Source organism: Bos indicus x Bos taurus, chromosome 19, assembly GCF_003369695.1.
Source record: "Bos indicus x Bos taurus breed Angus x Brahman F1 hybrid chromosome 19, Bos_hybrid_MaternalHap_v2.0, whole genome shotgun sequence".
Classification (NCBI taxonomy): domain Eukaryota; kingdom Metazoa; phylum Chordata; class Mammalia; order Artiodactyla; family Bovidae; genus Bos; species Bos indicus x Bos taurus.
In genome coordinates, this window is record NC_040094.1 from 29936107 (window position 1) to 29956571 (window position 20465).

At 45.9% G+C, this 20465-nt stretch overlaps 1 protein-coding gene across 5 annotated transcripts in view; it reads left to right on the forward strand.

The window, feature by feature from the left end:
• Nucleotides 1-460: 460 nt before the first annotated feature.
• USP43 (ubiquitin specific peptidase 43) overlaps nucleotides 461-20465 on the forward strand; it is a 51584-nt gene continuing 31579 nt past the window's right edge. For 3 of the 5 annotated variants that reach the window (XM_027517564.1, XM_027517565.1, XM_027517568.1), the window contains exons 1-4: nucleotides 461-1086; nucleotides 9650-9781; nucleotides 14882-14971; nucleotides 17763-17866. In XM_027517564.1, the coding sequence (XP_027373365.1) occupies nucleotides 586-1086; nucleotides 9650-9781; nucleotides 14882-14971; nucleotides 17763-17866 (827 nt within the window). In that variant the 5' untranslated portion in view covers nucleotides 461-585. The remainder of the gene's footprint in view (nucleotides 1087-9649; nucleotides 9782-14881; nucleotides 14972-17762; nucleotides 17867-20465) is intronic. The other 2 variants (XM_027517566.1, XM_027517567.1) reach the window with 1 other exon arrangement.

Consider the following 20465-nt stretch of genomic DNA (forward strand, 5'->3'; position numbering starts at 1 on the left):
TTGTCCGCACACACCTGAACCTGCGGAGGAACCAACGGTGCCAAAGCGCTCCCCACCCCGTCGCCGCTCCCTGTGCGCGTCTCGCTACGCCCGCGGCTACCCTTTGGGAAGGCTTCACCTTCGCCTGGACGTCATTCCAAGAAACTTAGCAAGAGCCAGGGCTTTGCAGTTTACCAGGCGTTCATATTTATCATTCCTCTATTATTTTCACAGCTTGAAGGCTGGGAGAGGACTAAGAGCAGAGGTTAAATTTGGGTCGGTAGGTTTAGGAGAGATAAGGAAAGGGGAGGAAAGCTGAAAGCCAAGCCTCAGTGCTTTGATTCCGGGTCCGAGCGGCGGGGGCGGGACCCGGAGGCGGGTCGGGGCGGTGGGGCGCTGCCCGGGGCGGTCTCTGCAGCCGGATTCCCGCGCGGGGCGGGGCAGCCCCGCCCTTAGCTCCGCCTCCGCCCGGTCCCGGCACACCTGGCCCGCAGGTAGCCGGCGCCTGGGCACCTTTCCGAGCCTGGAAGGGCCTGCCGGCGGCTTGTCCCCCTGGGACCCCCGGGGGTTGGAGGCTTGGTTCCGGGAGGGGCGCTGGCAGGAGCCATGGACCCAAGCGCGGGGGCCGCGGCCGAAGAGGAGCCGCCTGCGCCCCGGCCCCGCCGCCGCCGCTCCCTGCGCCGCCTGTTCGGCCGCTTCCTGCTGGCGCTGGGCAGTCGCTCCCGCCTTGGGGACTCGCCGCCCCGGCCCCGACCCCAGCCCCAGTCAGGACACGGCGATGGCGATGGGGAGGGGGGCTTTGAGGGCAAGGATCCCGCCGCGCCCGGAAGCCCCGGGGAGGAGCGCCCGCCCGGACCCCAGCCCCAGCTCCCCGCCGGCGACGGGGCGCGGCCCCCAGGAGCGCAGGGCTTGAAGAACCACGGCAACACCTGTTTCATGAATGCCGTGGTGCAGTGTCTGAGCAACACCGACCTGCTGGCCGAGTTCCTGGCGCTGAGGCGCTACCGGGCGGAGCCCGGCCGCGCCGAGGTCACCGAGCAGCTGGCGGCGCTGGTGCGCGCGCTCTGGACTCGCGAATACACGCCCCAACTTTCCGCGGAGTTCAAGGTAGGCAGCGCCCAGCGGCCTCCAGTCCTCGCCGCTCGGCGGCAGCCGCCCTCCGGCCTTTCGCTTTTCCCTTCTGGACAAGTGGGTGCTCCATCAGGAAGGGGGCTTCTTGGGGACTTCTCGAGATGACAGTTACCAGTTCAGCCTGGGATTATCGCTTTTGTTTTGAGCTGACTAGTGTGTCAGCGCTTGAGGAGGGGGAGTGCCAGGAGCTGGTAGGTTTGAGTGTATACAACATTTCTGTGTTCAGCAAACGCTAGGTGAAGCCTCGGAGGGTTGGTTCTCACGCCAAGTATGGAATTTCCAGTCTGGTTTCCAATGCGGTGCGGGGAGTCAGACTTTAAAGGCCAGGGCCTGGGAGGAAGGAGGTGAATGACGAGAAGGACGCAGCCAGGCAAAGATCTAGGCATAATCCAGGGAACAGCAAGTATCAAGACCAGAGGCCTGAAGGAGCTGAGAGTTGGAGGCATCAAAGAAAACCAGGGTGGCTGTTGCCCAGGAGAGTAGAGTGAGGTGGAGATGAAGTTGACCAGATCATGTAAGGTTTCAGAGGCAGTGGTAAGGAGTTTGGATTTCAGTCTAAGCCCAAGGCAAGCTGAGAACCTGTGCGCCAGGTACTGCACTGAGTGCCAGGGAAACAGAGTGGATCTGCTACATCAGAGATGGCATCCTTTTGTTTAGTGTGAATCAAATCCCCTACGATGCATTAGCATGGGTTTGTATCCTTTTTCCCTGGGGTCATCTCCTTACTGGGGATGCTGCAGGGTCAAGAGACTTTGGAAGTTCTGTGTATCACTTTGTCCAGGATAAAAACCCAGCGTTTGTTTGGGGTCCCAGTTGGATGAAAGAGTCCTGAAAATTGAGGCACATGGCTGGCTTCCTGCTAAAACAACAGCAACAACAATAAACAAAACAAAACCCACAGTTCTGGGCAGAGAGCTGAAGCTCCCTGAAGACTAGGGATTGTTGTTCTTGGGGGAGGAGGAACTTGTCAGTGTTCATTCCACAAGCATCACCACTCTTGAGTTTCAGCCGGAGAAAACAATCCTTGACATGTGACCCACAAGGATGCCAACCCTCACCTTCCTCTCTCCTTTCACTAGGGAAGCACTGTTCTGCAGGCGTCAGGGAGTCAAATGGGTGTCAGTAATAGCTCTTTTGGTAGCATTCACTTTTTAAACATGAGAGGCAGTGTCCTATGGTGGTGAAGGATACCACCTCTGTGACCTTGAGCAAGTTACTAAAAGTTCAGTAGTGCCTCAGCTTTCCTCATCTGTAAAATGGGACTCTAGCAGTACGTACCTTATTACGGGGATGTTGTGATGATAAAATGAGTTAATTATATTAATACCTCCTCACCTGCAGAGACCAAGAGGAAGGAGGGAGGTAAGCTCTGTGTACCTTTTCTCTTGGTCTTTGCATGCTCATCCAGTTACTGCAGCCATGGAGAGGCAGGAGTAATTGAAAAGTCTTCTGAATTAGTAATCTGTGACTCACCAGGATTTCCTATGTCTCTTCTGCCTCAAATCCGTAGAGCTAAGAAACTCCTTGTGAGTCTTGGGGGAATTGAACGATAATCAAACTGTTAATTTGTTAATAAAGGTGATATGGTCCAAATTTTCTTGGGACTTTTCAGGCAGACAGCCTTGGAGACAGTGGAGGAGTCTAGAACAGGGGCTTTTAAACCTTGTGGATTGAAATCTAGGTGGGCTTCTCTGATTTTCCAGATGAGGAAACATTCATTCATTCAACAAATATTGTGTCCAGACACTATACTAAGAGCATGGAACACGCGGTGGGGGATGAATGCAAATCCTGGGAGCTTACGGTCCAGCAGGAGAGACGGAGATGAGTGAAGTAATCCCACTGGCCCATGATTAGAACTGGTGACAAGAACTACAAAATGAAGATGTTCTCTGGCAATTCTGTTATGTGAAAGTGTGAGTTGCTCAGTGGTAGTCTACTCTTTGCGACCCCATGGACTGTAGCCTGCCAGGCTCCTCTATCCACGGAATTCTGCAGGCAAGGACACTGGAGTGGGTAGCCATTTCCTTCTCCAGGGGATCCTCCCTTCCAGGGATCAAACCTGGTGGATTCTTTACAATCTGAGACACCAGGCAATTATGCTAGAAGGATTTGATTGTTCCGGGGAGGTGGGGTGAGGAGGCGGGGCAGGGAGACTTCCCAGGAGTGTGAAGCTTTGAGTTGAGTTTTGAGGAATGAAGGGTCAACTAAGGACAAAGGAGGGTGGGGGGAAAAATGCATTGTAGTCCGGGAGACTGAAACTGCCAGTCACCGAGTGGAGTGGGGCTGGACAGGATAAGTGCTTGGTAAAATGAATTGGTGGTGGTGGTTTTGTCAGTAAGTCATGTCTGGCTACCCCATGGACTGTAGCCAGCCAGGCTCCTCTGTCCATGAAAGCCTATGTGGCTCGGGGGAGGAGCTGGAGAATTCATTGGGGACAAGCCACAGAAGGTTGTATGAAGGAGTTTGGTCTTTAAGAGGGATTATTAGCTTTGAACTGAGGAAGAGAGGAAGTTGAGAAGCCAGCATGCTGGAGTGTGTGACCCCAGCCCAGGCACACAAATGGGATGGGTTTGTGGGGGTCCCCCTCCTCGGGCCCTGAGTCACCCAGCCTCCTACTGACAGTAGGACCACTGTTTTATGAATAAATACATTAAAAAAATCCTGTTCCAAAATACTTTGATTTCTTGATGATGTAATTAAATATGTATAACTAAAAAAAAATGAAAAATACTAAAATGTGTTAAAAAAAAAAAAAAAAAGATCCGGAATTCCTCCTTCTAGAGATAACCATCATTAGTGTGTTGATGTGTTTCAAATCATGTACAAACAATTGGAAATTCTAGTTTTGTATCCTGCTGTTTTCATGTAAGTATTAACTTGAGACTTTCTCCTGGTCATTAAAATGTTCTATGAAACAGTTTTTATTAATAATGATTGTATGCTATTTCACTAAATGATCCAATTGCTAGGGAGACTTTTTTTTAATATAAATTTATTTATTTTAATTTGAGGCTAATTACTTTACAATATTGTACTGGTTTTGCCATACATCAACATGAATCCGCCACAGGTGTACACGTGTTCCCCATCCTGAACCGCCCTCCCACCGCCCTCCCGGTACCATCCCTCTGGGTCATCCCAGTGCATCAGCCCCAAGCATCCTGTATCATGCATCGAATCTGGACTGGCGATTCGTTTCATATATGAGATTATACATGTTTCAGTGCCATTCTCCCAAATCATCCCACCCTCTCCCTCTCCCACAGAGTCCAAAAGACTGTTCTGTACATCTGTGGGGAGACATTTTTATACTGTACAATTTTCCAACTATCATGCTGCATTGAAAATTCTTATATTTAAATCATTGTCCTCAGCTCTGATCATTTCCATACGCTTAATTTCTTGAGTGAAATGACATGGTCAAAGCAAAGATGACTGTTTTGTTCTTTTTTTTGTTTCTTGCTTTTTAAATCAACTTTTAAAGGTATACATTATGTACAATGAAATGCACCCATTTTTAAAAATTGAGTTATATGTGAGATACAACCCTGTGTAGGGTATATATTGATAATATATTGATCTGGTACGTTTGTATTACTGTATGATTGCCAGTAGTAGCATTAATAGATTAATACCTCCATCTCATCATGTAATTGTATTTCTTCTAGTTCTGGGAACATTTAAGGTTTAGTCTCTAGTGACTTTAGTATTTATAATACAGTTTTGTTGTCTATAATCACTGTATAGGTACATTTCATTGTATTGTACTTTGCAGAGACTGTGTTCTTTACAAACTGAAGGTCTGTGGCAACCCTGTGTAGGGCAAGTCTGTCAGTGTTCTTTTTCCAGCAGTGTTTGCTCACTTTGTGTCTCTGTGTCGCATTTTGGTAATTTTCACAGTATTTCCAACTGTTTCATTTTTACCATATTTGTTATGATGATCTGTGATCAGTGATCTTTGATGTCATTATTGTCATTGTTTTGGGGGTGCTGTGAATTGCACCCATATAAGATGAACTTAATAAATGTGTGTGTTCTGACCGCTCCACCAGCTGTCTATTCCGCCCATCTCTCTCTCCCCGGGCCTCCCTCTTCCCTGAGACACACAACATTGAAATTAGGCCAATGAGTAACCCTGCAGTGACCTCTAAGGGTTCAAGTGAAAGGAAAAGTCAATCCAAGCGTAGATGTCAGTCACTGTTGTCTTATTTTAAGAAATTCCCGCAGCCATCCTAGGCTTCAGCAGCCATCAACATCAAGGTCAGACTTTTCACCAGCAGCAGATGAAGACTCGCTGAAGGCTCAGATGATGGTTAGCATTTTTTAGCGATAAATGTTTAAGAAAATTAAGGTCCATATGTTGTTTTTTAGACATATTATTGTACGTTATAATATTGTACTATTAAGAGACCACAGAAGAGTGTAAATATCACTTTTATATGCACCGAGAAACCAAAAATTTCACGTGATGTGCTTTATTGAAATATTTGCTTTATTATGGTGGTCTGGAACTGAACCCACCATACCTGATGTCTGCTTGTACCATGTACTAGTCTCCAGAACTTAAATACCTAGTGTTATAAGTACGTACCTTCAACACCTCTCCCTTCCGTCTACCCTCAGCCCCTCATAACCACTATATACTGCTTTTCAATTTTGATATTTTTGGATCCCACTATAAAAGGTGTTATACACTGTTCTTCTCTGTCTTTTTATTTCACTCACGTCATGTCCTCATGTCCATCCATGCTGCTGCAAATGGCAGAATTTCTTCTCAGGGCTGAGTAAAAATTTTAAGTACCATCTGATGAGTTTTGATATCTATATAAATCATCTTCCCAATTTTAAGTGTTTATTGCTTTTTAGTTTTTAGATCAACTTTATTGGGCTTGATTATTTTGAGTGCCCGCATTGACAAATTTCCAAAAATGATATCAAGTTGTAGATACCCCAGCAATACATGTTTTCCTGAGTATTAAATATTCTCTCATTAATATGTTGAACAAATAGAAATAGCATCTTGGTTTTAACATTTGTTTGTTTGGAGCCGAGTGTTGGATCTTTCTACGCTTTTTCACTATGAGTGGTTATAAGACTGCTCCTGGAATTGTCTGCTCATGTGGTTTGTCTGAACATTCTGCCTTGGTCATAATGCTCTTTTTTCTTGTTTCTTTAAATTCTTTAACTCTTGTCATACTTGCTGAAAATATTTCCTCCAGACTCAATCCTTCTACCTACAGAAAGTTTTAGATTTATTTGTTTCATACCTTTCGATAAACATTCTGTGTTATGTACTTCTGATTTTTCTATGGCTATTTAAGGATTTCAGCCATCTGGAATTTATCTTAGCTTATGTGTTTGAGGATCAATTTTAGACCAACAATTTTAGAAATGCAGTATGCCTCAAGTGATATACCAGAGGCATTGCTTTTTTAAAAAACAAGGATACCTTCATCACTTGTATGTTTTGGAAGTTCTGGACAAAACAGTAAGACATGAAATGGAAACAGGATAAAAAAAAAATTCAATTTTTTTTTTTTTTCCTGGAAGGGAAACTACTGAATGGTTTGGGGAATCCATGTTTTAGAATTATCACTGTCATTAATAGGGTCAGGTACTAGATAGTCAAAAGCAAGACCCTTTTAGAAACATAAAAATGAAATTTCATTCCTAAAAACCAGAAATATGAAATAACTAGGAATACTGCTTAAACATGTTGTAAATTATCAGTGATGAGAAGGAGAAACACACATATGGGTAAGAGCTATGCCATATTGCAGGGTAGAAATACCAAATATTGCCATTCATCCCTCCCATGTTAGGATATAGCTTTAATGCAGTTAGGAAGGGTTTGGGGTGGGGGCCTGACCTTACCAGCAGGCTTGTGGGAAGAAGGGTCTGTCCACTGTCTTGGCAGTGGGTGGGCAGGGGGAGCCTCTGGGGGCCCGACTTCCTTCTAGATGGGTATTGTCATCTGGGTAGACAGGAATTAGGACTCAACAGTGGGAATGGGACTCTGGAAGGCGCAGTCAGGAAGCCAGAATCAGAACTCTTGACTGATGTGGGTGTGAGAGGGACCCTGAAAGAGGACTCTGACATTAAAACAAAGAGCTGATTTTAGAGATTTCCAGCTGGGGGGTGGTGGCTGCTCCCCCAGAAGGGAATGTTGGTGCTAAGGATACAGGTTTGAGGGTGACTGGGGGGTAGTGTTGCCAGCAAAATACATGATGCCCGGCTCCATTTGAATTTCAGATTAACAATAACTTGTTAGTCAAAATGTATCCCCATTATTGCCTGGGGCATATGAATACTTCTACCACAAACATTACACATTGTTTATCACTTATTCATGCTTCTTTTTATTTGCTTATTGGGCAGCCCTGCTTGTGTGTGTATGTGGGAGGGGGGGTCAAAGTGCAGAGAAATCTAGACCCTCCAATGTACCCAAGGTAGTGTGCTTCAAATAATAAAAACTCAGAACCAGCATTTCAGTTAATCAAATCTTGAATTTCGCTTCAGCTCATCCTAAAGTTGCCTTTAAATCCCAAAGGAAGATTTAAAAGAAAAAAAGCCCAGGCCCTTTCATTAGGGCTTCCAGGTGGCTCAGTGGTAAAAAATTTGCCTGCCAGTGCCGGTGATACAAGAGATGTGGGTTCAATCCCTGGGTCGGGAAGATCCTCTGGAGAAGGATATTGCAAACCATTCCGCTATTGCCTGGGAAATCCCATGGACAGCGGAGCCTGGCGGGCTACAGTCCATGGGGCTGCAAGGAGCTGGACGCGACTGAGCACACGGCACACCTTTGATTTGATTGGACGTGGTGAGACCAGCTGGGTCCACAGCTTTGCTCACATTGCTCCCTTGGGTGGGCATGAGCAGAGGACAGACCTGCAGGGAACATATACAAGATGTGCCCTGTACACAGACAAGGGGGGTTGCTTACACTCAAATGCTCATGTTGCACAAAGAAGACCCTGGAAGGATGCTTAAGTAAGAAAATATTCAGTGTCTTCTTCCTTTTGGGGAGGGGCACCCAGGCAAGGGAAGACTTTTCATTACTGTTCTTTTTATATTTTGAATTCTTTATGTAAAAAGGTGGGTGCATATATTACCCTTTGAAATAAAATTTTTTAAAAGCTGGAACCTGCCTTTACCCAGAAAATGACAAAGTTGCCATATCCTTTAACGGGGCAAAGTGAAGGGCGTGGGAATATGAGTGCCGAGAGGGCAGGAAGTCTCGTCCCTAAACTAGTGCCTGGCCTGTGGTAGGCACTCAACAAACACCTATTTATTAAAGGGATGGATGAAGGATTGGCTCACACTGTGATCTAACCACAGAAGAAGTTCAGACTTCTCAAATTCCATTCATTTTAGGAAGAGGCAGTGAAGGAACCACAGGCCTGGTATTTAAGGAATTCCACTTCACTGGGTCATGTGGTCATTCTCAAAGAGGAGAGTTAATTGGGAACGAAGGAAACCACTGCTGAGAGAGCAGGGCCGGAAGCTGTCTACCTGTGGGATGAGCAGAGAGAGCGCAGAAATAGACTAATGGGGGCAGGGGAGCATGGGCCCCAGCACTACAAGGGCCAGAGCTTCAGGGAAGAGAGATAATCATGTGTATTAAAACATTCTACCACATGATCCAGCAATCCCAGTCCTGGGTATATTTCCAGGAAAAAAATGAAAACACTAGTTTGAAAAGATACACTCACCTGTTTGTTCACAGCAGCACTATTTACAATAGCTAAGACATGGCAGTAAACTAAGTGCCCATTAACAGACAATTGGATTAAGAAGATATGGGGACTTCCATGGTGGTCCAGTGGCTAAGATTCCCCACCCTCAGTGCAGGTGGCCCAGGTTTGATCCCTGGTCAGGGAACTAGATCGCATATGCTCCAACTAAGACCCCACATGTCCCAGTGAAGACCGGCGTGATAAAATAAGTAAATAAAAGAGATGTAATAGAAACAGACAACGGAATATTGCTCAGCCAAAAAAACAAAAGAATGAAATACTGCCATTTTCAGCAACAGGGATGGACCTGGAGAATATTATGCTTAGTAAAATAAGTCAGACGAAGAAAATACTATACAATATTACTTATGTGTTAGTGAGCTTCCTTGGTGGCTCAGATGGTAAAGAATCTGCCTGCAATGTAGGAGACCCGGGTTCCATCCCCAAGTCGGGAAGACCCGCTGGAGAAGGGAATGGCAACCCATTCCAGGATTCTTGCCTGGAGAATTCCATGGAAAGAGAGCCTGGCGGGCTACAGTCCATGGGTTGCAAAGAGCTGGACACAACTGAGCGGGCTTCTTGAAATACAAAGACAAATACCATATGATATCACTTATATGTGGAATCTAAAAAGTTATACAAATGAATCTGTATACAGAGCAGAAATGTATAGGACAGGGAACTCTACTCAATACCCTATAATGACCTATATGGAAAAGAACCTTCCGAAGAGTGGAGATGTATGTATTTGGCTGTTGGAAAGGCCGCATTGCCCCTCTGGTTTTTCTCTGTTCCTTCAGAACGCAGTCTCCAAGTATGGCGCTCAGTTCCAAGGCAATGCCCAGCACGATGCCCTGGAGTTCCTGCTCTGGTTGTTGGATCGCGTGCACGAGGACTTGGAGGGCTCCTCCCGAGGGCCGGGTTCTGACAAGGTCAGTCACCCTCAGAAAACACATTGTGTTCAATTTTAGTTTTTTGCCTTGAACATTTACTCAACTCCTCAAAACTAAATCTTGAAATTCAGCTCCGTAGATTTTTGTGTATTCTGGCTGCTGCTCACACAGTACCATTCCCTGCGCCTTCCTCTTTGCCCCGTTTGTTTTAGACCAGATGTTTCCTCCCATCACCGTTCCTCATTCTCTCTAATCCCAGTGATTCGGTGAATATGGTTTCTGTTTGGTTTAAAGTTCGAAAAAAAAAATTTTTCCTTTTCGTCAGTATCCTATGCCTTAGAATGGTCCTGTAAGGCCATCGGTGGTGTTGCTTATTATTTTCAAATGCTACCATTTTAGCTCTGCTTTCTCAGTTACTTATCCTGCAGAGCAAGTGATTCCCAATCATTTTTCTCAAGACACAGGATGGGTGATCTTTTCACGTGTGCCCTCAGCATTCCCAGATTTGGATGAAACCTCAAACCTTTGGGAGTAAGAAAGCCCTACGATCATTTGTAATAGCCACAGTCGGTTGATACACCAGTTATACTCTCTATGGGCTTTGCTAAATAAAGATCAATATTGGTTTCTGTCCTTTTATCTCTCACTTAAGAAAGGAAAAGTGAGTAAATTTATTATACCACGAGTGAGCAAAGTTATCAAAACAATGTCCATGAATAATCCATTGTAATTTAAAAAATGTTTTACAAGCTTTGGTAATGAATCAGTCGCACATTACTTTTGATGTGTCTCAAAACTGGTCCACATCAAGAACCAGCTACAAGAACTGCTTTGCTTGTTTTGTTTGTTTGTTTTACGTCTGGACCATTTTTTCCCATCCCTCTTGCGAATCGATTAAAAAGCCCTTCGGAAGTGTTTCGCTCTTTCACCTGTTACTCTCCCATCTTTACACTGCCTGCTTGGAGACTATTATTGTGGGTAATAAAGATTGGATGCTAAAATGTTACACAAATGGATCCATCCATGAAACGGAAACAGACTCCCAGACACAGAGAACGGCTGGTGGTTGCCGAGGCGGGGGTGCGGGAAGGATGGATTGGGAGTTTGGGATTAGCAGAAGGATAAACAACAAGGTCCTAGTGTGTAACACAAGAAACTATGTTCAGTATCCTGTGATAAACCATGAGGGAAAAGAATACAATAAAGAATGTGTATATATATATATATATAACTGAGTCATTTTGCTGTACGTAGAAATTAACACAACATTGTAAATAAATTATACTTATTAAAATGAGTAGATAAATGAGGGAGAGACTGAATGGCAGTCAGTTTTGTAGGGTGAATGAATCTAGATACCTAGCATGCAGCATGGTGACTGTAATTAATAATACCATATTGAGTGCTGGAAATCTGCTAGGAGTAGATGTTAGGTCCTCTCACCACACACACAAGAAGGGAATTATGTGAAGAGATGGATATGTTTATTGGTTTGACTGAAGTAATTATTTAACCACCTTCAGTTCAGTTCGGTTCAGTTACTCAGTCGTGTCCGACTCTTTGCAACCCCATGAATCGCAGCACACCAGGCCTCCCTGTCCATCACCAACTCCCGGAGTTCACTCAGACTTACACCCATCGAGTCGGTGATGCCATCCAGCCATCTCATCCTCTGTCGTCCCCTTCTCCTCCTGCCCCCAATCCCTCCCAGCATCACAGTCTTTTCCAATGAGTCAACTCTTTGCATGAGGTGGCCAAAGTACTGGAGTTTCAGCTTCAGCATCATTCCTTCCAAAGAACACCCAGGGCTGATCTTCTTCAGAATGGACTGGTTGGATCTCCTTGCAGTCCAAGGGACTCTCAAGAGTCTTCTCCAACACCACACTTCAAAAGCATCAATTCTTCGGCGCTCAGCTTTCTTCACAGTCCAACTCTCACATCCATACATGACCACTGGAAAAACCATAGCTTTGACTAGACGGACCTTTGTTGGCAAAGTAATGTCTCTGCTTTTCAATATGCTATTTAGATTGGTCATAACTTTCCTTCCAAGGAGTAAGCATCTTTTAATTTTATGGCTGCAGTCACCATCTGCAGTGATTTTGGAGCCCAGAAAAATAAAGTCTGACACTGTTTCCACTGTTTCCCCATCTATTTCCCATGAAGTGATGGGACCAGATGCCATGATCTTTGTTTTCTGAATGTTGAGCTTTAAGCCAACCTTTTCACTCTCCTCTTTCACTTTCATCAAGAGGCTTTTTAGTTCCTCTTCACTTTCTGCCAAAGGGTGGTGTCATCTGCATATCTGAGGTTATTGATATTTCTCCCGGCAATCTTGATTCCAGCTTGTGCTTCTTCCAGCCCTGTGTTTCTCATGATGTACTCTGCATAGACGTTAAACAATATACAGCCTTGACGTACTCCTTTTCCTATTTGGAACCAGTCTGTTGTTCCATGTCCAGTTCTAACTGTTGCTTCCTGACCTGCACACAGGTTTCTCAAGAGGCAGGTCAGGTGGTCTGGTATTCCCATCTCTTTCAGAATTTTCCACCGTTTATTGTGATCCACAGAGTCAAAGGCTTTGGCATAGTCAATAAAGCAGAAATAGATGTCTTTCTGGAACTCTCTTGCTTTTTCCATGATCCAGCAGATGTTGGCAATTTAATCTCTGGTTCCTCTGCCTTTTCGAAAACCAGCTTGAACATCTGGAAGTTCACAGTTCATGTATTGCTAAAGCCTGGCTTGGAGAATTTTGAACATTACTTTACTAGCATGTGAGATGAGTGCAATTATGCGGTAGTTTGAGCATTCTTTGGCATTGCCTTTCTTTGGGATTGGAGTGAAAACTGACCTTTTCCAGTCCTGTGGCCACTGCTGAGTTTTCCAAATTTGCTGGCATATTGAGAGCAGCACTTTCACAGCATCATCTTTCAGGATTTGAAAGAGCTCAACTGGAATTCCATCACCGCCACTACCTTGGTGTGTATCAAATCGTCATGTTGCACTCCTTAAATACATAAAATGTTTATTCAAAAATAAAGTGGCTCAAGAAGCCGAGTCACCTTTTTCCTTTAACTTGTCTGCACAGCCAGTTGTCTCTGTTTCTTTTTCTTTTAAAATGACAAGTTGCAGCTTTAAGGAGAGCACCACCATACATGTCTTGAATAAACTCTTTTAAACCACAGTATAATGTAGAAGGTAAAGAGCTTGACAGAGCTGCAGAAAGAGTTCTTATGTCTGAGACAGCAGGTTGCCAAATGCATGGGATGGGGAAGATAGTGATTGTAGCCTGTTCTGTACTTTTCAGAGTGCATCTTGGAGTGTTATACACAGTATGAATAGCTACTGTCATTTGTGGAGTGTTTCAAGAGTTATTATCCCCATTTGGCATATGGGTAAACCAAGAATCAGACAGGCTGTGTAACCTTCCTGAAGCAGCACAGCTGAAGAAGTGACAGAGTCAGGATTCAAGTCCAAGGGGAATCTAGCTTGAAAGCCTGTTTTCTTCTTTTAAAAAGAACCATCCTGGGGCTTCCCTGGCAGTCAAATGGTTTAGACTTTGTGCTTCCACTGCAGGGGGCATGGGCTCGATCCCTGGTCAGGGAACTAAGATTCTGCAAGCCATGTGGCCAAAAAAGAAAAGGCTTCTTGTTCCATTTTTCCCCTGCTCCTCCCCACTCCCTGCCTGTGCCAGGCAGCACTTCCTACCTGGCAAGTTAGAGGAATAAACAGCCTTCCCAGTTACCTTTCAATCCTTCTCTTTCATCCTTTGGTGGCAGGAAAAGCATCCCATAGAGGTGGGGGAGAGCCCAGAGAGGTTAAGTAACTTGGCCCAAGTCACACAGCAAGCCAGTAGGAGAGCCAGGATGCAAAGCTAGAAAATTCGACTCTTAGAGCAGGGCTTCTTAGCCTCAGCACTTTTGACGGAAGACCAGGTGATTCTAGGGGAGTGGGGTTTGTCCTGTACGTTGTACCGTTTGCAGCATTTCTTTACCTAGCAGCTGCCGGTGGCACCCCTAATTGTGATTGATCACCAAAACTGTCTCCAGACACAGCCACATGTCCCCTGGAGGAGAGGCAAAAGCATCCCCCTCATGGAGAACTCTGCTCTGGAGCCTTGGTCCCAACCACAGCACACCACCTCAAACCTGTCTTTAAGATGACAGTGAGTTTAAGTCAATAATGTGTTACGATTTCAAGACCCTCATGAAAGCAGCCCTAACTGGTTTTCCATTTTCCAGTGTGCCCCGCTACTGTGTGTTCTTCATGCTGCAGCCAGAGGGATCTTTTCAGAAAGGAAATAAGATTGCATCACCCTCCTGCTTTAATTTCCTCAGCAGCTTCCTGTTGCATTTACAACAGAATCCAGACTCCTATACAGCTGACGGGGCCCTAACTGGCTGACCCACCAACAGCTCTGCCTGGTTTCTGCCCCTCACTCATGATTCTCAGTCACGCCGGCTGCTTTCTCTTCCTTTAATGGCCAAGGGTGTCAAGAAGGCACCCACGACCCAGCAAGACCACAGCTGGCTGTTGGCCGGAGAGAGGAGCTTGCCCTGCTCTTCATCTGACCTGATTGAGACCAGGAAAGATCTTTTTCTGTGTCTGGATGGAGTCAAAGCTCCTCCTGAAACTTGCTCTCAGAAAATCGGGCTGCCTGCAGAGGGCTGGCTGTGAATGCTTGAAGGTAGAAGAGCAGAGCTGTTGGACTATTTGGCACAAACTTTATTTTCGCTTTCCAAGAAGGAAAGAGACTGCCCCTGTGTACCTCTGAACAATTTTTCTTTCTGAGGCTATTTCTGTTTCAAACATATGAAAGCCATGTAGCTCAATTTATTTGAAACTAGAACAGGAAACATGAGGACCACTTTCTTTTCTGTTAATGTAACAAATGTTTTCATCTGGTGAATAGGGCATCTTTTTACTATCCTGTGGACAGTGTGACACCAGCAATATTTTGGGCAGTTTATCTTACAGAAAATGCCACTCTTGCAGGATTAAGAAAGGGACTGAGGCTGGGGAGAGGACCAGGAACCTAACATCTATTAAGCACCTACTATGTGCCAGGCAGGATACCCTCATCTCTTTTTATTTAAATGATGACTCCCTGAGCTGACGTAATACTCCTCTTCCTTTTAGGTGTGGAACAAGGCTCAGGGAGATAGTCAGGATCACTCGGCTAGCAGGGTAGCCCCAGCCTGGTCCGACCTGCCTGATACACCATGCTTTGTGAGTGACCCTCCATTGCCTCTCACCCCAGCCTCGTTTGGAATTTTCTCTTTACATACCCCTCCTTGGACGGTCCTGTATGCAGCCGCTCCCAACGCATGCTGCCTTATCATCTTTTTTAGATTTTCTTTTTTTTTTTAATGTGGACCATTTTCAAAGAATTGCTTCTGTTTTAGTTATTTTGGCCCTGAGGCATGTGGGATCTTAGCTCCCCAACCAGGGATTGAATCCAAACCTCCTGTATTGGAAGGTCTTACCCACCGGACTGTCAGGGAAGTCCCACTGCCCTATCATCCTGATGGAGAAGCAGCCTGGGTCATTGTGAGGTCTTTGGTTGTGAGGAACGGCAGCCAATCAGCCAACTCAAACAACAAAGGAATTAGTTGGAAGGCAAAGGGCAGGTGTGAAGAATGGAAATGAATGCTGAAGACTAGGCTTGGAACCGTCTTGAGCCAGACAGCTCTGGGTGTGGGGAGGGTGTCAGTGGCAGGAATGGCTCAATCCTCTGGCCTGGACACTTCTGCCAGAGTCGCAGTTTGCGGCCTGTAGGTCAGTCTGCCTGTGATTGACTTGAAGAGCAGGGACATCTCATCCATCCTGCTTGGATCACGTACCAGTCTCTTTGGTGAGGGAGGAAAGGATTCCTGATGAAAGAGCCTTGCCCCCTCCCCCCAGACTGAATTCAGCATTCCCAAAGTGAGGGCTACTCTCAGTGAAAAGAAGACCGTCCTGGGCAGCCCCAAATGCCCACGTCTGCTCTGCATCCATGGTCTCTCTCTCTCTCCTCCGAGCCCTTCATTCCCTTGTCCTTTGGTGTCTCTGCCTGGAACTTGGCTTGCTCTCCCCTCCCTCAACTTCCCCTTTCTCCTGTTGCCATTCCCTCTTCTGTTAATGGGCTTCCCTGGTGGCTCAGTGGTGAAAAATCTGCCTGCCAATGCAGGAGACAAGGGTTCAATCCCTGGATTGGGAAGATCCCCTGGAGAAGGAAATGGCAGCCCACTCCAGTATTCTTGCCTGGGAAATCCCATGGACAGAGGAGCCTGGCAGGTTAGAGTCCATGGGGTCACAAAGAATCAGACACCCCTGAGCACATACACACACTTCTGTTAATGGATCAGGGGTTCTCCAGGCACCAGATCGGAAGCTTGGAGTTGACCCTATGTACCCCTTCCTCTTTCCCATCACTTCATGGGAAATAGATGGGGAAACAGTGGAAACAGTGTCAGACTTTATTTTTGGGGCTCCAAAATCACTGCAGATGGTGACTGCAGCCATGAAATTAAAAGACGCTTACTCCTTGGAAGGAAAGTTATGACCAACCTAGATAGCATATTGAAAAGCAGAGACGTTACTTTGCCAACAAAGGTCCGTCTAGTCAAGACTATGGTTTTTCCAGTGGTCATGTATGGATGTGAGAGTTGGACTGTGAAGAAAGCTGAGCACTGAAGAATTGCTGCTTTTGAACTGTGGTGTTGGAGAAGACTCTTGAGAGTCCCTTGGACTGCAAGGAGATCCAACCAGTCCATTCTGAAGAAGATCAGCCCTGGGTGTTCTTTGAAAGGAATGATGCTGAAGCTGAAACTCCAGTACTTTGGCTACCTCATGCGAAGAGTTGACACATTGGAAAAAGACTGTGATGCTGGGAGGGATTGGGGGCAGGAGGAGAAGGGGATGACAGAGGATGAGATGGCTGGATGGCATCACTGACTCGATGGACGTGAGTCTGGGTGAACTCCGGGAGTTGATGATGGACTGGGAGGCCTGGCATGCTGCGACTCATGGGGTCGCAAAGAGTCGGACACGACTGAGTGACTGAACTGAACCCCTTCCTCTGTCTCCTCCCCTGCCCCATTGGCTGCTCAGTTATGAGCTGTGCACACAGGGTGTCACACAAGGTGTCTTGATTAAGTCCCTCCCTCCTTTTTATTTTTTAAATATCGGTTTATTTATTTGGCTGCACCAGATCTTGCAGCATGTGGAATCTTTTAGTTGTGGTATATGGGGTCTAGTTCCCTGACCAGGGATCGAACCCAGGTGTCCTGCATCGGGAGCTCAGAGTCTTAGCCATTGGACCACCAGGGAAGTCCCTGATTTTGGATGTCTGGTCTTGAAATCTACAAGAGGACACATTTCTATTGTTTCAAGCCACTACTTTATTACATTTATTATAGCTGCAATGGGACACTCATACGTAAGGGAATTCAGAGAAGAATATAGTAGGACAGAGTACGGTGGGAGGAGGCTGACACATTCATTATTCTGAGATGCAAACCTGTTTTGTCTGAGAAAGACGATGTTCACGTGAAGACTGGCTCGCTGGAAAATATGTTCAGGAATGGTTTAGGAGGCGGGAGATGGTCAGATTTGGTGTGGGTGTGTTTGAAGTGATGACAGCCCATCCAAGTGAAATGTACAGGAAACATTTAGACACAGGGTTCCTAGAAGCATGGGGGTAAAGAATGGGTTTGTTAATCCAGAGGTAATGGTTGGAGCTGGGGTAGTATGTGTGAGTGTTCACCAAGGGTCATGCTCTTTCAACACACACACACACACACAACACACATTACCTCTGTCTCTTTCCTTTCTCTGTCACTCTCTCAGGGAATTGGGGAGGTCCAGGGATTGAAGGAGCAGTAGATTATGGTAAGCAACATGGAAAGCCTGGTTCTGCAGGTCTAGTCCCAGAAAGGGATGCTGTGGACCCAGGAGGCGGTGGAGTCTCGTTGGTCTGGATGCAGTGAAGTGATGGGAGGCATGGCTAATTTTGTTTCCTCCCCTCATTTCTTTGCAGCTTCAACCTGAAGCCAGGAAGACCTCTGAGAACCTTCTGTCGCCATCGGCTCCGCTTTCTATGGGCCAAAGCTTTGTGCAAAGCCACTTCCAAGCACAATACAGGTAAGAATAGGGTATGTTTAAAATGTGTTGCCTAAGGCTTCAGCAAACTTGTATGCTGGTAACCAGCCTCACATTGCCAGGTTTACCCTGAGATTGTAAAACAACAGAAACCATAAGCTCCCTTGTCTCCCCCATTATTAATCACAGTTAAGCACTTACTCCTGTTGTTTCCAACTTTCAGTATTTCTTTCCTTTCTTGCTGGCTCCTGGGCCTCCCATCCTGCTTGAAGGAGGAGTATTGGTGAAGATGGTTCTATAAAACATGAATGTGAAGGCCTAGGATCTCCCCAGGCCATTGCTGAGAAGTGGGTGAGATCTTTCTGATTTGTTCTTTATTACCAGAGAGCTGAGTTTAACACATTATTTGGAGTTCTAGATTTCCCAGCATAATGAAGGATATAAAAAATATAAACTTACATAGACTCTGCCAGGCCCCCTTCTAGGTACTGAGACTTGAGCTGTGAACACACCCCAGCCACTGTTCTTATTAACTAACATTCTATTGGGGGTTTGTTGTTGTTCAGATGCTAAGTCATGTCCAACTCTTTGCGACCCACATGGACTGTAGCACCCCGGGTTCCTCTGTCCTCCATTCTCTCCTGGAGTTTGCTCAAATTCATGTCCATTGAGTCAGTGATGCTACCTAACCATCTTGTCCTCTGTCATCCCCTTCTCCTGCCCTCAGTCTTTCCCAGCATCAAGGTCTTTTCTAAAGAGTCAGCTCTTTGCAACAGGTGGCCAAAATATTGGAGCTTCAGCTTCAGTATCAGTCCTTCCAGTGAATATTCAGGGTTGATTTCCTTTAGGATTGACTGGTTTGATCTCCTTGCAGTCCAAGGGACTCTCAAGAGTCTTCTCTAGCATCACAGTTTGAAAGCATGTATTGGGGGAGGTGTTAGATAGTACACATATGTGCCTGCCAAGTCACTTCAGTTGGGTCCAACTCCGTGTGATCCTTGGACTGTAGCTGGCCAGGCTTCTCTGTCCATGGGATTCTTCAGGCAAGAATACTGAAGTGGGTTGCCATGCCCTTCTCCAGGGGATCTTCCCAACCCAGGGATCAAACCCACATCTCTTACGTGTCCTGCATTGGCAGGCGGGTTCTTTACCACTAGCGCCACCTGGGAAGGGACTTAATACACACATAATATGCAACAATCTGTGATAACAATGAGTGAAATGATAACTTGGGAGGTTGGGGAGGCAGCCGACCTTAGATAAGATGATCAGGTGAGGCTTATTTTCAGGGGGGACATTCGAACTGCGAGCTGAGTGACAAGAAGCTGGCCATTCAGATACTTGGGGACAGGATATTCCAGGCAGAAAAAGCAGCAAAGGGTCTGGGGTGGAGATGATGCAAGTTCAGGGAACAGAGAACTGCCAAGTAGTGAAGGGTGGGGAGAGGCGAGGCTGGAGAGTTGGACGGGCAATCTGGTAGCATGGGTTGTATGTAGCCTAAGGGCCATAGGAGACCACTTCAAAGTTTAAGGCAGCATGTGGTCTAATTATCCATTTAAGAAATTGGCTAGTTGGGACTTCCCTGGCTGTCCAGTGGTTAAGAATCTGAGCTTCCACTGTACTTGGCATGAGTTCGATCCCTGATAGGGGATTTGATCTTACCTGCCGTGGCCTGCGGCCAAAAAAACAAAGAAAGAAAGAAATGAGTTGTTTTGGTGATGAAGGGAGGCAGCACTGGGAATGATGGAGACAGGTAGTGATGGAGATGGAGGGAGCAGGGTGGGTAGATGGGGAACAGTTGGGGATGTAGAGTCACCAGGACTTGTCAGTGGGTTTAAGAGTAAGAGGGGGAGGGACCAAGGGAACTGTGAACATCTAGGGCGACTCCTGGGTTTTTACATAGTTGTATAACTGGCAGGTGCTTTGAAGGAAAAATTGGGGGAGTGTTGAAGTGCATGTTATGAGTGTGAAAGAGGAAAAAAATCTCTTGTTTCCCTCTACATTACTTTCTTTTTTTTTTCTTTTCTTTTTGGCCACGCCCCCGCAGCATGTGGGATCTTAGCCTAGCTGAGTGCTAGTGTGGAGCTAGCACGTGGAGCTGAAAGTCCTCGTCCTGTGCTGGGTTCCTCTGACAACCAGCCCCATCCTATGGTTTTAGCATAAATTCAGGTGTGGTTGTACGGGGTTTTTTATGAATAGCAAAAAATGCTCATTTTGCCTTTATTTCTGCTCTCATCACTTAGGAAATTCCAAGGGTTTTAGGAGCTCTGTGCCAGGAATATACATGCTTTTCAACATAAATATATATTTCTTATTATAAATCACAGTGTCACAAGGTAAAAGGTGAGTCAGGGACAGATTCCTGAAGAAGTGACATTTAGGCTGATACTAAGGACTGTAAGCACCCTTTGGGTTGATTGCTGTAGAAGGGTGAGTAAGAAGCGAGATATTCATGCTAAAAAAAAGAGATTGGTGACAGCTAAAAATAGCTGCTTTCTGCCTTCTGGTCCAGAGTAAAGGAAAAAAATATCATTAGGGACATCCATCTAGGTTAGGGCTTTTGAGGTCTGAGCAGTGGTTTTCTGCAGCCATAGTGGGTGCCAGTTCCAGGCTGGAATCCCAGGGTGTGGTCCTTGCTGAT